Source organism: Humulus lupulus, chromosome 3 (genome assembly GCF_963169125.1).
Source record: "Humulus lupulus chromosome 3, drHumLupu1.1, whole genome shotgun sequence".
Taxonomy (NCBI): domain Eukaryota; kingdom Viridiplantae; phylum Streptophyta; class Magnoliopsida; order Rosales; family Cannabaceae; genus Humulus; species Humulus lupulus.
Genome location: NC_084795.1, coordinates 78431213 through 78447307, shown reverse-complemented (window position 1 = coordinate 78447307; position 16095 = coordinate 78431213). Strand labels below are relative to the sequence as shown.

At 37.1% G+C, this 16095-nt stretch overlaps 1 protein-coding gene across 6 annotated transcripts; it reads left to right on the top strand.

Moving 5' to 3' along the window:
* The first annotated feature begins 10541 nt into the window (after positions 1-10541).
* LOC133822866 (uncharacterized) lies at positions 10542-15592 on the top strand. Of its 6 annotated transcripts, none has more exons than XM_062255326.1 (6): positions 10542-10735; positions 11313-11372; positions 12698-12775; positions 13022-13800; positions 14136-14962; positions 15061-15592. In XM_062255326.1, exons 3-6 carry the CDS (start codon positions 12766-12768, stop codon positions 15167-15169), a joined length of 1725 nt encoding a protein of 574 aa, XP_062111310.1. In that variant the 5' UTR covers positions 10542-10735; positions 11313-11372; positions 12698-12765; the 3' UTR covers positions 15170-15592. The 6 variants fall into 6 exon arrangements, with proteins under 6 accessions (XP_062111310.1, XP_062111306.1, XP_062111309.1 ...); XM_062255322.1 differs by having other exon boundaries at positions 11313-11447; XM_062255325.1 differs by lacking the exon at positions 11313-11372.
* The last annotated feature ends 503 nt before the right edge of the window (positions 15593-16095 follow it).

Genomic DNA, 16095 nt, shown 5'->3' with positions numbered 1-16095 from the left:
TTTTTGACTGACCAGTCAAGTGTTTTGCTAGACCAGAGATGTGTCATGCTAGACCAGAGATGTGTTATGTTAGACCAGAGATGTGTCATGTTAGACCAGAGAAGTGTCATGCTAGACCAGAGATGTGCCATGTTAGACCAGAGATGTGTCATGTTAGACCAGTGGAGTGCATGTGCATGGCCGACCGGTGAGGTGTTTGGCCGACCGGTGGAGTACATGGCCGACCAGTGAAGTATTTGGCCGACCGGTGGAGTGCATGGCCGACCAGTCAGCTGTTTTGGCCGACCAGTCGAGTGTTTTGGTCGACCAGTCTTTCTTCAAGGAGTGAAGTTGGCCGACTAGACAGATCATCGTTATGCAAGCGAAGTTCCGGTAACGGCTTCGGCTAGAATTAGTCGTACCTACATGAGAATCTCTTAGTTTATCCCAAAGAAGTCGCATATTGTTGTATTTTAAATGTTATTATTAATTAAATATTGTGAGAGTAACAGAAATGATCCAGTCAAAGGAAATATCTGATGTACGATCCATGAGCCTATAAATAAATGGCTCATGGCATCATTTTAGGGAGCATATATTTTTAGACTGAGAAAAACTCTCTAGTTTGGAGACTTTGAGACTGTTACTTGGGGTATTCTTGGGGCATTTTCTAAGAAAGTTTAGAGAGAGAAACTATGTATTTTTCTACTTATACTTAAGAAACTCAGTTGGCTCAAATTCATCTGATCTTAAGTGTAGGATATATATCACAACTCAAAGTGGATTAGGCTATTACCAATAAATTGAGGCTGAACCACTATAAAATTATCTGTGTCGTCGTATTTTTCTCTTGAAGGTTCATTGTAGTTTTGGCCTCTACTCGTCGTTGGCCAAAATCGTGGTCAACATTTTGGTGCTTTCATTGAGAGCCTGAAGAGAAGAAACACATGACTATCGTATCAAGATGGCGCCCAAGAATACCAGTGTGGCATCCAAAAAGTCAGGCACGCCAAAAGAGCCTGCTAGATCAGAAGGTCCTGGACCTCAAAACCCAGAGATTGAGCCCAGGGTCTTTCTCGAGGAGACCACTCCAGAAGTTAAACAACTCCAGGAAGCAATAGGTGCTTTCCAAGAGGAGATGGTGCAATTCAATGCTCGGTAGGAGTCTTTCGCTGAAGAGATGGCCAGGCAGAGTGCTGCGTTAGAGCAGCAAAGGCGCGATATGGAGGCCAGAAGCGAAGAGCTCAGACAGCGACATGAGGAAGTCAACCAGAGACATCGTAAAGCAGGACTTGCTCTAGAAGCGGCTACCCAATTGGCCCAAGCCAATGCTCAAGCCGCGGCAAAAGCAGCCACCCAGGGAGCAAGAAATAATAATGCTGGTCGGAGGACCACTGACAGAGCCAATTCTCGGGGACCGGACAGAAGCAGGAGTAACCTCCCTAGTCAGGAAGATGATGGGGATCAATCTAGAACTGCCTCGACACAAAGGGAGCACTCTAGAACCCCCTCCCGGAGTCACCGATCATAAACTTCTAGATCAGGGAGTCATCGATCGGGCAGTAAAAAGACTCCACCCAGGCAGGATCAGACCAGGACTCCTCGAGAAAAGATGGGCTGATAGTCATCACACCGACCAATCAAAGGGAAAGGAGGGCAACGACCAACAAGGAGGAAAAGACTGCCCGGGGCGTACTGAAAGGCCTCCACTGCACCCCGCCCAGCAGCGTAGTGGGAGAGTGCAAGTCCCGCGTAGTAAGCCCTTTGAAAAATTGAAAAGTATGGTGTTCGATCGGGCAGGAGAGCATGCTTCCCGGAAGGATCTGAGGGACGTTATCACCAACAAGAGGAGGACCGTCCCGGTCGAAGGGCAAAATCTGAACCGCCTTGCCAGTCAATACTTGACGACAGTGCACCAGATGGTAATGCCCGACCAGGCAGTCAAGAACTTGGAACTTCGTCAGTTGCACCAGCCATCCCAGCCCAGCTTGACGTGCTAACAGCAGCAGTGCAAGGTTTGTCAAAACGACCTTCCGGGATAGATGCGATAGACCGCTGGAGTGGCAGCCCATTTTGTGTCCGGATTAAAGCAGCTCAGCCGCCAGCAAAATATAAAGCACCGGTTCTGCCAGTATATAGAGAAAAGGCAGATCCCATTAGACATGTTGGGAAATTCAAGGACCAGATGGAACTGCTTAGGGTAAGTGACAATTATCGGTGTAGAGTTTTCCTGACTACTTTGTCAGATATCGCCCAGGAATGGTATTGGAAGTTTAAGCCGAACTCCATTACCTCTTGGGAAGCATTCAGGAAGGAGTTTTGTAGACAATTCAACACTGCCCGGACTCCACCAGTTTATGCCAACCACTTGGCAGATATCAAACAAGGAAAAGATGAGTCTTTAAAGAATTATATACAGAGATTCATGAGAGAAGCCAATAGAGCAACTGCTGTAGGAGACGAGGGGAAGATGGTTGCCATATCCGCTGGGATAGCTTATCGGAGCCCTTTGTGGGATAGTATACATAGAAATCCAATTTCAACACTTCAACAATTTCTTGACCGAGCAGACAAGTATATGAAATTAGATGATGTAATCGAGAAAGAGGAGAATGGCATAAACAATCCGGGCGGATCAACTGACCCTCCTAAGAATGATGGAAAAACATGTGGAAATAACGGGTCTGACCACCAAGAGGAAAAGAAAGCAAAGTTGAGTCCAAACGAAAAGCCAACCAAGTATGAGCCTCAGTTCACTAATTACACCACTCTCTCGACCAGCCGAGCGGAAATATATCTTGTTAGTCATGAAGAGGTTCCCTACAAGAAACCTCCACCCATCAGGAAAGAGATGAGGAAGAGAGATATAAATAAGTTTTGTCATTTCCATGGAGATTATGGTCACGACACGAATGAATGCAATCACCTCAAGGACGAGATAGAGTTTCTTCTCCGGTCGGGCAAGTTGAGAAAGTACCGGGCAGAGACACCCCAAGGAGAAGGAGGCAGCAACAATCTTGGGTTCAAATGACAAAGATCTCCACCCTTGCAGCCCGGACCTGTGGACTTTACCTTAGACACTATATGTGGAGGTCCGCACTTGGCTGAGGATAGCAACGAAGCAAGGGAGAGGTATGCTGAGCGGGAGTGCTAGGATCAGGAGCCACTAGAACGGCGAGCGTCTGTGAATATATTATTTCTAAATACCGCTTTCAGAGTGGTAGTTTAATTTCAAGTTGTTTAACTTGTTATTTAAATTTGGTTTATGAGCTGGTTATTTGCTGACCAGTCATCTATTTTTGAACAGTTTTTGTTGTTTAAGACTCGTTATTAGACACGTTTTGTCCTTTTTAATTTACGAGTAATAAAAGAGACTACGAGCAGCGTGGTCGATTCTTGCTACAAATGTGCATGTGTGTTAATTATTCGAACAATGTTCAACTGGTCGGTAAAATCGGACAGTGTTCAACTAGTCGATACGTTCAAGCAGTGTTCAACTGCTCGAATATTTTCAATATATTCTATGTGTTTCACGAGCAATAAACTGCTCGAACAAATTCGGTCAAGTAGCAAGTGACCTAGGATCTTTCAACCCTCGATCGATTGGGGGCACATGGGGTATGCTGGTATATAATTTAACACAGGCAATAAGAGCACGAGTAAACATATTTGTTTTTAGGCTGACTTGTAAAATTTTGAAGTCAAAAAAGGCCATTAAGCTAACTTGTTTGACAAAGCTTAAGTAACTTGGAATTTTTCAAAATTTCAAGTTAGAAGCAAATATTCGTGTGACAATAAACATTATGCTCATAAAATGTTAGAGCAATAAGAGTGTGAGAAAGTATACTTAGTATGGACTTATGAAATGTCTAGAATTTCTAAGTTAGAAAACTAAGTACTCATGCGAAAATATAAGGCATACATCAAAGTGACTTTACTATTCACATAAAACTTATAACTTTTTAAGTCTAAAAGGCTTAGAATGTTTCAAGTTAACAAAGAAAAGTAAAGTATAATTGCATGAACCATAAAGATTTTGTGCAAACCCGAGTGTTTAGCGCCCAAAATGTGACAACCACTAAGCGGTGATTGTAGTATAATCGGGCAGTCGATCCACAAGGAGGTAACCTAAAATCAAAAGGTTAGTAGGAAATAACACAAAAAGTTAGTAACAAGAAGTAAATAAAATTGTAAATGGAAAGATGTTTGAGATTTTGGTATTGTATTTTTGATAAAGTGATGAAATGAGATAAGTGAAATAAAGGTAAGATGTAATCAAGAGTTTGAGAAAATGAAAGGTTTCAAGAATCATCCATATGCTTGTTTAGTTACTTGGTTACTTGATTTACAAAAATACACAAGTAAATAGTTCACATCCCAACATTTACTTGGAAAATCTAACATTAAAGTCCATAGTTTTTCTAACAAAAGTTCATTTGAGTTATAAAGTTCTTTACCTTAAAAACACAATGTTAATCTTATGAAAAATCTAAAAATGACAAAATACCCAAGGGCAATAATGCAATAGAAGATTAGACATAAAATTATGTATCAATATTACTTTTACTAATTAGAAGCACATAGAAAGAGCATGACTAATCCTATATACTATTAGCATAAGTAAATAAAGATAACAAAATAAAGATAGAGATGAAAGAACATAAATAACTCAAATATATTACATTAAGAACATAGTAAATCAAAGTAGCAAAACAACATTACTTGCATATGGAATCATCCCTAACCTTCCTAGGAAGATTAGGCCATTATGCTCATGATTCTCACAAAATTCTAAGAAGAAAATATGAGAAGAAAGTGAGTGGAAATTTTGCTATAGTTTCTCTACTCTAAAAATTACATACCAAATGTGAAGAAAGTGTCCCTATTTATAGATGGAGAGAAGGACTAAAAAGAAATTAAATAACAATTTGAGGTTTACAAAATAAATCTGAAATATTAATAATAAAATATGATTTTGAAAAATCAAATCTTATTATTAATATTAACCTAGCTATTTTAGTGTATGGTCAAAATACCATTTTTCAAAAGCACCAAAAAAGATGAGCTTTAAAGCTCAAAATGGTAATTTTGCAAAGCCCAATACCCACAAAATATGGGTTGAAAGTGGCTGTGGCAGAAGTGGGTTTTGACCCACTCCAACCAATGAAAGTGCGACACGTAGGCAGCTGGCTGGGGTGAATTGGGTTGGGCTTTTGGATTGGTCTTCAGCTGCATTGGATGGAGTTGCAAAAGAAGGCAAGGCCTTCGTTGGGCCTTAGCTGTACATAATCGGATTGCCCTTCGTTGGGCCTCAGCAAAAGATGGCAAGGTCACGTGTACATAATATGCATATATGTGTCAAGGAGGTTGAAGGTCACATGCTTGCATTGCCAATTGATGGAGGCTGCTAAAGGAGGCGACGTGGCGGCCTCGGGTTGGCTGGCAGGCGGACATGTGGCGGGCAGGAGATGCATGAGGCTGGCTTTGGGCTGCTGGAACCATGGGCCTGCATTGGGCCTAAAATGACAAAAAAAGAGAAGTTAACTACAATAATATCATTTTTCAGCTCTCATTTTTCAAGTTAACTTCTTTTCTTTTCTTTTCTATATTTTTTTCTTTTAATTAGGCTCAAATGCATTATAATTCATATAAAATATTTTTAAATTAAATTAAAACTAATATTTTTCATTTAAAGAATATATCATAATAAATTCAAGAAAATATTATTCAAAACTTAATTTGATTTGGACTTAAACTTGATAAAATGACATCTTTTGAGCACTAATCACCGAGGACATAAGGGCATGCATCCGAGTGGTTAGGCTGTGGTGTTTGAGTAGCCAGGTGCGCAGCGAAGTGGCTATGCGTGTTCGAGCGGTGAGGCTGCATGTGTCCGAGCGGCAGCGTGCGCGACCGAGCAGCTGCATGCGTCCGAGCGGCTGGGTGCTGATCCGAGTAGATGGCGTGCATCCAAGGAGCTAGGCAACAAGAGGTGTCCGAGCGGATTTGGTGCGTGTCCGATCGGCTGGGAGATGGTGCTGCATCCGAGGAGCTAGGCAACAAGAGGTGCCCGATGAGCTGCTGTAGGTGCGCATCCGAGAGGTTGGCATGTCCAAGCTGCTGGCTGGGCATCCGAGAAGCTGCGTCCGAGCGGATAGTGGCTGCGTGTCCTAGCAGCTAGGGCTGCATCTGAGCGGATGTTGGCTGCATGTCCGAGCAGCTGGGGCTGCGTCCGAGTGGATGGTGGCAAGTGTCCGAGCGGCTGGGGTGCATCCTAGGAGCAGCATGTCCGAGGAGTGGCATTTCCAAGAAGCTGTTTGGGTTCCGAGGCACAAGGCTTCCGAGGGACAAGAAATTTGATCGGTTAGGAATGGTAAAAGAAACAAGTTTGATGGGCTAAAGGAAACGTTTGATCGTGGGTTTACTACAAAAGTGAAAGTTACTGACCGGATGGAAGCTTTTGGATGACCTCAAAAACATTTTGCTAGAGAAATTTTTTATCATACGACTAAATCATATAATAAACTTGGGGGGAAAATGTTATCCCCAAAATTTCAGTTCGATGACATGGCAATCAGAAGTGACAAGTGGCAATGCATGGTCAGTAAATGGCACATTAATAGTCAATAAATGTGTTGGCTCTTCGGAGTTTGTGATAAAGTGATCTGACCGATCTGATAGAATTTCTGTTCGACCGGTGAAGATTTTTGATTGACCAGTCAAGTGGTTTGCTAGACTAGAGATGTGTCATGCTAGACCAGAGAAGTGTCATGCTAGACCATAGATGTGTCATGTTAGACCAGAGATGTGCCATGTTAGACCAGAGATGTGTCATGTTAGACCAGAGAAGTGTCATGCTAGACCAGAGATGTGCCATGTTAGACCAGAGATGTGTCATGTTAGACCAGAGAAGTGTCATGCTAGACCAGAGATGTGCCATGTTAGACCAGAGATGTGTCATGTTAGACCGATGGAGTGCATGTGCATGGGCGACCGGTGAGGTGTTTGGCCGACCGGTGGAGTGCATGGCCGACCGGTGAAGTGTTTAGTCGACCAGTGGAGTACATGGCCAGCCAGTGAAGTATTTGACCGACCGGTGGAGTGCATGGTTGACCAGTCAGCTGTTTTGGCCGACCAGTCGAGTGTTTTGGCCGACCAGTCTTTCTTCAAGGAGTGAAGTTGGTCGACTAGACAGATCATCGTTATGCAAGCGAAGTTCCGGTAACGGCTTCGGCTAGAATTAGTCGTACCTACACGAGAATCTCTTAGTTTATCCCAAAGAAGTCGCATATTGTTGTATTTTAAATGTTATTATTAATTAAATATTGTGAGAGTAACAGAAATGATCCAATCAAAGGAAATATCTGATGTACGATCCATGAGCCTATAAATAAATGGCTCATGGCATCATTTTAGGGAGCTGATCTTTTTAGACTGAGAAAAACTCTCTAGTTTGGAGACTTTGAGACTGTTCCTTGGGGTATTCTTGGGGCATTTTCTAAGAAAGTTTAGAGAGAGAAACTATGTATTTTTCTATTTAAACTTAAGAAACTCAGTTGGCTCAAATTCATCTGATCTTAAGTGTAGAATATATATCATAACTCAAAGTGGATTAGGCTATTACCAATAAATTGAGGCTGAACCACTATAAAATTATCTGTGTCGTCGTATTTTTCTCTTGAAGGTTCATTGTAGTTTTGGCGTCTACTCGTCGTTGGCCAAAATCGTGGTCAACAACTTCTTTTTTTCAATTCTTATTTTTATATATTATTTACTCATAATTAATGTATACATCTATTTTGAAAGAAATAAACATTTTAACAAACTCACATTTAATTTTATTAATAAATAAATAAAAACCATAACAAACTATATAAGTAGAATTTTTTTTAGTTTTTTCTGAATCAATATTTTCACACATTTTTTTATTTGTAGCTAATAGACACACTAATAACATTATAAAAAGAATTGTTTTTTTTCAACTTTTTCTAACTATTTAATCAATAATATAATCAACAAAAAAAAATCACAATCAAATTCTATAAATAATAGGTAAAAGATGAATAACTTTTTTTTGTTTTAATTTACATAATAATTGAATAAAAAAATTAATTGTATGGTCAAATTTGTAATAAAAATAAAATTTTAGGGTAAAACTAAAATATTTTTATCATCCATGTGGTATTTGGTTTTAGACAAAAAAATTTGGGGATAAATTTATATTAAGAAAATTAGTTAGGGGTAAGAGAAGACTAAGTTTGCCATTTAAGGGGCATTTGAAGCCAATGTAAAAAATAAAGGGGTAAAAACATACTACTAACAAAAGTTTGGGGACAAATTGACTAATTGTTCTTAAAAAAAAAACGTAAATTAGCTTCTCTACAAGGTTGTTAAAAATTAAGTTCCCATTAAAATAGGCCTGTAATTTAACACCTGGGTAATAGCCGAGGGTTCAATGTTCCAATAATCAATTAATTATTAATTTGAAAGACAACTTGACTTCAAAACGTATTACTTCACTACTCAACAACAAAAATAAAGTAATTGCATCATACGCATACGCATACGCATACGCATACGCCTGCCCCTTGAGTAAAGGATAAATTATAATAATAAATAAAAAATGGTATTATATTTGATAATTAACAACAACTAGTATAAAAGTATTTAAATGAGTATAACAAAAATGAATTTCAGTTATTGTAAAAATATTAAAATAATAAATAACAACCATATATTTAAAAACAATATTTATATTCATTTAAATATATTTAAATAAACTTTTATACGAGTTGTGTTAATTATCAAACAATTTATACTCTACGAGCTAAAGCATACCAATTAAAATATTATGAAAATTAATCTATAAATAAAATTAAAGCGGTGAGCAAATAATTTTTATTTTCACTTATGAGTATTCTTGTAATAAAGGGTGAGATTTGGCTTTTTTTTTTTTTTGTGATATATATTTAATCAAAGTTTATTTAAAAAAGAGCAAGACAATCTTTTTTTTTACGAGCAAAGACAATCTTTTTTAGAAATATTAAATTCACCATCTTTCCTATTCTATTTTACCATTTTTTTATTCTTGTATTTGAAATGCAGAAATTACCAATAATTTATAATAATTTTAAAATATAAAATATTTGAATATTAATTATATGTAAACCACACAAACATAGTTTCCTTATACTTCAAAAAAATAATAATAGAACCACCTAGTTCTTAAAAAAAAATAAAAAATAAAAAAAACCACCTAGTAACTAACTGCATTTGTATTATGTAATATACTAATTTATATTAAAAATATAATATAATATTTTATAATAGGCAAGACATGTTATAAACTTGGAGATAAATAGTATATATTTAAAAGATTGAAAAAATAGCATTAAATGGTACAATACAAAAGAGTAATAGTGAATTTTGCAATTAAATTAACGAGTTAATCAAAATGAATACAAATTAACAATAAGTTTTAGAGTGTAGTTGTACAATTAGTTATGAAATATCATTTTCGTCCATATAAGGAAAAATGGGGATAAATTGTATTATTAATCAAATTATATTATTTTACTAACAATTATTGCAATAAATATATATTATGAAAGACAAGACATATTAAAACTCCACTAGAGAATAGAAAGACTATTTTAATTGCATTTCACTATTTGAACTGAAGTATTTTAATTAAGACACTGATGATGGTAGAATTTTTTTAAAAATCTTAATCTAACAGAATTTTTGTTAAATGAAAATCATTATACGTGCAAAAGCTGTAATTATTCTAATCTCGGAATTATGCCAAAAAAAATTAAAAGAGAAACTATTTGATTTTTAAAAAGTAAGAATATTAAATATAAAAAATGAAAAGATTAAAGATGTTGATAAAAGTCAAAACCCATTCTGCGTTAGCTTTTTTGGTGGAGCCAAGGTTTTACTCACTTTTACAATCATTGGCTTCAAGATTTAAAATTACAAAGTACAGCGGAGTCCTATAACAGTACCCAACACCCACCCACAATCAAATTGAAATTACGTTAATACCCCTGCCCAAGCCCAATTAGCGACAAATGAGGTGCTCGGTCCCTCCATCCGCACGTTAGTAATCATGCCCGAGTAGCCGACACGTGTGAGCCAATCAAGGCCCATGTCATTTTGACCAACCCGCACTGCCGATCCCAGGAAAGCCCAGCTTCAGATCTCCATTCCATCACCAGTCTCGATTCTCTGCACCCGATTCCACAGTAACACCATAAGCTCGCGCCGCTTCTGGAAATCGGATGGCGGATAATTGGTGACTCACGTTAAGTGAGGTGAAGACCGTTGTACGGAATTGGTCAAATTGAGTGGGAAGGATGAAAGTGAAAAAAGTCATGGGAAAGTGGGCCCCGGTGAAATTATAAAAAAGATTGAAAATAGATCCTTATAGCGATGATGATGACGACGATGATGGGGTAGTCAACGACGGAGCCAGCTCAAAAATTAACAAACAGATCCTTCTCCCAAGTCCTACCTATTCTCTTTTTCTTCTTCTCTCCGCAAATAGACCCTGAGATTTTGCGGAGAAAACCATTCTGCCGTTTTTGCTTTTGGAGTTTCTAACGACAAAAAAAAAAAAAAAAACTGAGCTTTCTTTTCACGTGAAAAAACAGAGTTAAAAGCTTTGACTTTCGGAGAGTGAAGCTTCAGAAAAAGAGGTTGTTAAGTTCAGATACTCTGGTGTGCAGCGTCGTCGGAGGCCAGTTTCCATAAGGTGGGCGGCATAAGTAATTTTTATTTGTTTTTAAATGCGGAGAGAGATATATGGGGTGTTTGGGAGGACAGAAATTTGTTTGGATTCGCGGGAAAGTGACGAAATTAAGGAAGTAGGCTTGTAAGGAATGAAGGGTGTTATTTTTTATTTTATTTTTTGTTCTCGGGATATTAATGATAAAAAAAAAAGTGGGGAAGAGAGAGAGAGTATTGGTGGTGAATTAAATGGGGGGAGTTGTAGAGTGTAGCAGTAGAGATAGAGAGAGGGAGGAGAAGATGGGGTTAGTTAATGAATGCTATTTATTAATTAATTGAAAGGAGCCGTTTGTTGCTCTCACTCAACTCTCTTTCTCTCTCTCGCCCAGAATTTATTGCGGAGAGAGTTGTGGAAAGCGGAGAGTTGTGGAAAGCGGTGTGCTGTGCCCGACCCAGTTTACTTTCTTTTTTATATATCTATATTTATTTATGTTTAGAAATCTCTGTTATATTTGATACTCTGTTCTTTTCTTCATCTTCTTTCACTCTATTCGGTCCTCTTTAGAATCTTCATCATTTTCTCAGTTCTCTGCCACTCTCAGGTTTATCGTTTCACCAAACTCACATCTCCTTCTGTTCCTGGGGTAGAAGAAGAAACTTTAGTATGTTTTTTCTCTAATCTCAACAGATATGGGCTAAAAGGGTTTTCTTATATTTGTACTGCAGTACTTCTTAAGGTGAATACATAACACTTCTCTTCTATTCTCTTCATCATATTTGATCAAGGAAAAAAAATAAAAAATTAAAGGTACTCACTTTTTTGTTCACTTGTCTTGTTTCACTCACTTATTTTTAATAAGGATTTTTTTTCCTCCTCCTCTCTCTCTCTCTTTGTATTTTTTTTTAGAGTGGGGGGTTGGATCTGATATTAGATCTTTCTTATTCTTTCATTTTGGTTTTTACTGGTTCTTCCGCCTGTAAACTAACTAAACTCACCTGTTTTTTTTTTTTTAAATTTTTAAAAATATACTTTTTTCATCTGGGTTTTTGTGTTTTATTGAGTTGGATCTGAAAATTGTTAGCTACATGACAAAAAGAAAGAAGTATTGCATAAGAAGACAACCTTAAGTTTAGAAATTTCCTTGTGATTTACATTTTCAGTCATAGTTTTGCTGTTGAAGCCTAAGCTTTTCAAAAGCTCCAAACTCTCTCCTGTCTTGTTGCACATTGAGAACTGACTTTTAAGATTCCCCACTGTTAACTCAAAGCTTTTTTCACGGTGCTATTTATTAAATCTTATATTAATTTTCGTTTCTTTCTTTCTTTCCTTTTTTTTTTTTGGTTGAGGGGTTGTTTGAAAGAACAATGGAGGTGGACATGTTATTTATTTTTATTTTGAGCAGTATGGGTCTTTTTTTTTAAATTAATAATATTTATTTATTCTGATTGTTAGTTTGTAATGGAAACTGTGGTTGGAACTTATATTTTGTCTGAGTTTTTATTCATTTTTCTTTCTTAAAATAAATTAGTTGGTCTGATTCGCTGCTTAGTTGTAATCCACAAAATATTTGTTCTGTACAAAAATCAGATGAGCTATTCTTTTATCCGGCCATAAATCAGTTTGTTAATGAATTAGTTTCTGATAGATAGTAGTTATAGTTTGGTGGTTTTATTTTTATTTTTTATCCTTTTTAAATTAAAATTTTGGTGAAAATTATAGTTGCAGACAGTTTGAGAACTTTGATGGTAACATGTCTGCTAAATTTGGTAGATTTGGTTATTTGCACCTCGTCTGCATCTGAGAGTACTTTCAAGTTTTGATAATTTAGTGAAGAATATTTTCTACATGTTTGTGTTCAAGTGAAACCTCTAGATATTTTTTCCCACTAAGGGGTCTTTATTTCTCTATTCCATTTCTTTCGCCTTTTTTTTTTTTCTGTGTGTGCCATCTCAAGTTTCTCTTAACATATAGTTTTTTGTTGGGCAGGATTCATGCTTGAGAATTTCCCTTGCTATAGCTCTGAAGATTCTCTTGTCCTTCTACATCCATAAACCATGAAACTTGGTAATTGACGTTTGACTATGTTAGTCTATATTTGAAAACTTCTACATTCTGGCTTCTTTAATATCTGTAATAAATCCTTTTAATAGTGAGCGAGGAATATCGTTATAGCTTATTGACTATTATACTTGGATGTATTTTTTTTTAAAATCTTGATAAAGTCCCATCCATTTGAGCATTTCACATGGCTTGATCATTTTCAGCTGATATTCTAATTTGAATCCATTGGGACTTTTGATGCATATGCAGAAAGAGAATCTGTGTTTGGCCACATATCTCCGGGTCACAAGCCTGACAGCAAGCCATTTGATTACAACAACATCTCTCTGGATTCTACTGGGCTGAAGTCGCAAAGCATCACGAAGGAAGGTCAAAATGGGACCTTGTGTGATTTTAAGGACAACGAGAAAGATGCTGCTCAGTTAATTTACTTGATGAACGATGAAGATCGTTTGGCTGCATCAAAAGTTGATTGTTTTAAGAACGAATATGAGGTTGAAGAGTTTGTGGCTCCATTTACTAAATCTTCTTTGGAGATACAAAAAGGATCAAACTATTATACGGACAAAAGTGTTATGGAATGTGAACTGCCGGAACTTCAAGTTTGCTACAAGGAGAGTAGTTTCAGTTCTGTCAAGGACATCTGCATTGATGAAGGAGTGCCGTCCCAGGACAAGTTTTTATTTGGAAATGGCGAAAACAAGAAAGATCTTTGCACCTTTGTGTTTCCTGATGCAGATGAAAATGAACAACTTAGTAAAGAACACATGGATATTGGTATTCCAAGTTCAACTGCTTTAAAATCTTCTGTTAAAAATCAGTCTGAAAAGGAATCTGTCGATGATTGTGAATCCAAGGATTTGATCCTGAGAGGTGAGGTGAAATGTGACTCAACATGTGAGATTGGAAATGAGGTTCCCAGCGATAAGATTTTTCCTGAAAATGTAATTATGATGAGAGAGTTATGCATAGAGAATCTCCACTCCAAGGCTTCTAGTTGTGATGACATTGCATCTGTGCAAGTTCAGGTATGTGTTTCTTAGCCAGTAGGCTCAGTGCAATCATGTCTGGCTTGTTTATGCACTGTGTCAATGCTGTTAATTAGATCTCTTGTTGTTTTGGGGCTTCCCGTTTGGAGTTTACATGTAATTTGTTAGTAATTTTACAAGGAACTGAAACAATGTTTTATAAAAAGTTTGTTAGTCAATACCAATATTAGCTATTAACAATCGGATCAGTTGATTGTTCGTCGTTAAAATTTTAGTTCTAATTGGAAATATTTTTAAGCTGACAGTTTGGAGGATACAGTGCTAGAGCTCTTTGATGTTTTAGATCGTGATGTATGTGATAATTTTCAATGCAGACGTCAAGTGACAATGCAAGTGAAACAACACAAATGGTTAGCATGAGCTCTGCTATGCTAGCTGAGAAGTTAAATAATAGTACTGAGGAAGAATTGGAAATACCATCTTCTGTTTCTGCAGCCGAAGAACTATCAAGTAGCAGTAGCCTTGACAACCAGTTATCCAACGATAGCAAGGAAGAGAAGGGAAACAGAACTGGTGATTTTGAATCCTTAGTACCTGCAACCGTTACCAAAGAGGAGTGTTCTCATAATGGCACATCTGAATGTCTAGAAATTGAAGATTCTTCTCCCGTTGATGATCCAGTTGTTTCAAACGAAGTTCAACACAATCATTCTTCTGTTATTGTAACAAGAGAGGAGGATCTTCAAAATGGTGTCTGTGGAGGCAACGAAGCTCCAAACACAATGGTTGAGGTTGAGGATGGGACTTCTGCAATGAGAGCTCAACAAGATTTGGCCAGAGAGGAGTGCTCTCACCAAGGTGTTAGTGGATGTGATGAAACTCCAGATACTTCCTCAGCTGATGAAAGGACTTCTGAAACACAGAATGTTTCAAGTCCAGTTGAACATGTCATAGATAAAGAGGAGTCTCCGCGAAATAGTGATGCTCACCAAAGTCGAGACATGCCCATGTTTGAAGATGGGACATTCGGTGTACATACTGTTTCGGGTCAATTTCATTATAGCCATGGAGAGTCCAGTTTTTCTGCTGCTGGTCCAATGTCAGGTCGAATAAATTATTCAGGATCTATACCATACTCAGGCAGTGTCTCTCTTCGATCAGATAGCAGTACAACAAGCACTCGTTCATTTGCCTTCCCCGTGTAAATAATATACACTCATATTGCTCTTCATACTAATCTATATTTACATATATTAAATCAATCACTAACCATACATCTTTTTTGAAATTGTTATGCAGATTACAGTCTGAATGGAATAGCAGTCCAGTTAGAATGGCCAAGGCTGAACGCCGACGTTTTCGAAAAGACAAGGGTTGGAGGCAGGGCCTTCTGTGCTGTAGATTCTGATTGCTTCAGTTCTTCCAATAGATTTAAGTTTAAATATATATAAATATATATATACAAGATCCAAAGTTTTCTTTATGTTACTTGATCATTAATATAAGTCACCCCACCTTTCCCTCTGGTATTGGTTTGTATGTGCAGTAGTTTTGCAGTATCATACTTTTGTTATCCATGAAAGTTGAGGTGTAAGCAAATCTTATATGTCCTTTGGAAATTGATTTCTGCATCACCCTTGTATGTCAGTGTCATTCATTACAAATTTGATCTTACTTAAACGTTCTCTCATGAATATTTCTTTCTTGTAAACCTGCTTCTGAGTGTACCAATTTCAGTCACCTAATTTTGCAGGCTTATCATGTAACATGGTCTTTTATTTAGTGATACATATGTGTATGAATAAAGTTTCCGTATACAGATTGTATAGTATGGATTCTGACAGAACGTGCTAGCACATCTGCAAAAGTATTGCCTTCTTTTCAATAATATCTCTTGCACCATTCAAAATACTTACGCAGCTCAATTATTATCATTAAACATAATTAGAGAAATAAGTGGTTAGTACTAATTTGGGTTGTGAATTTCAAACCCTAATATTGGCTTAAATTTTAATTGGTCTAAATATAATGAGTCAACGTCCTTATTAATCGAATTAGAACAATTATTTAAAACAGTTTAAACTGAGAATGAAAACTGGAATACCGACCAAAATATTTTCCCCAAATTTCCATCCCCATCTTTTAATTTGCTTTCCATATACATATAATCCCAGTTGGTTCCCTTATACGTGAAAAGCTGTTAGTAGAAATAGAGTTGGAATTAAAAGACTGCATGCGTTTCTTTAAAATGGACTAAGTACATGTTTACTAATATAGGAATAACAATTATTTGAGGTTAAGAGCACTCCCAACAGCAACAGCTACTCTTCTTCT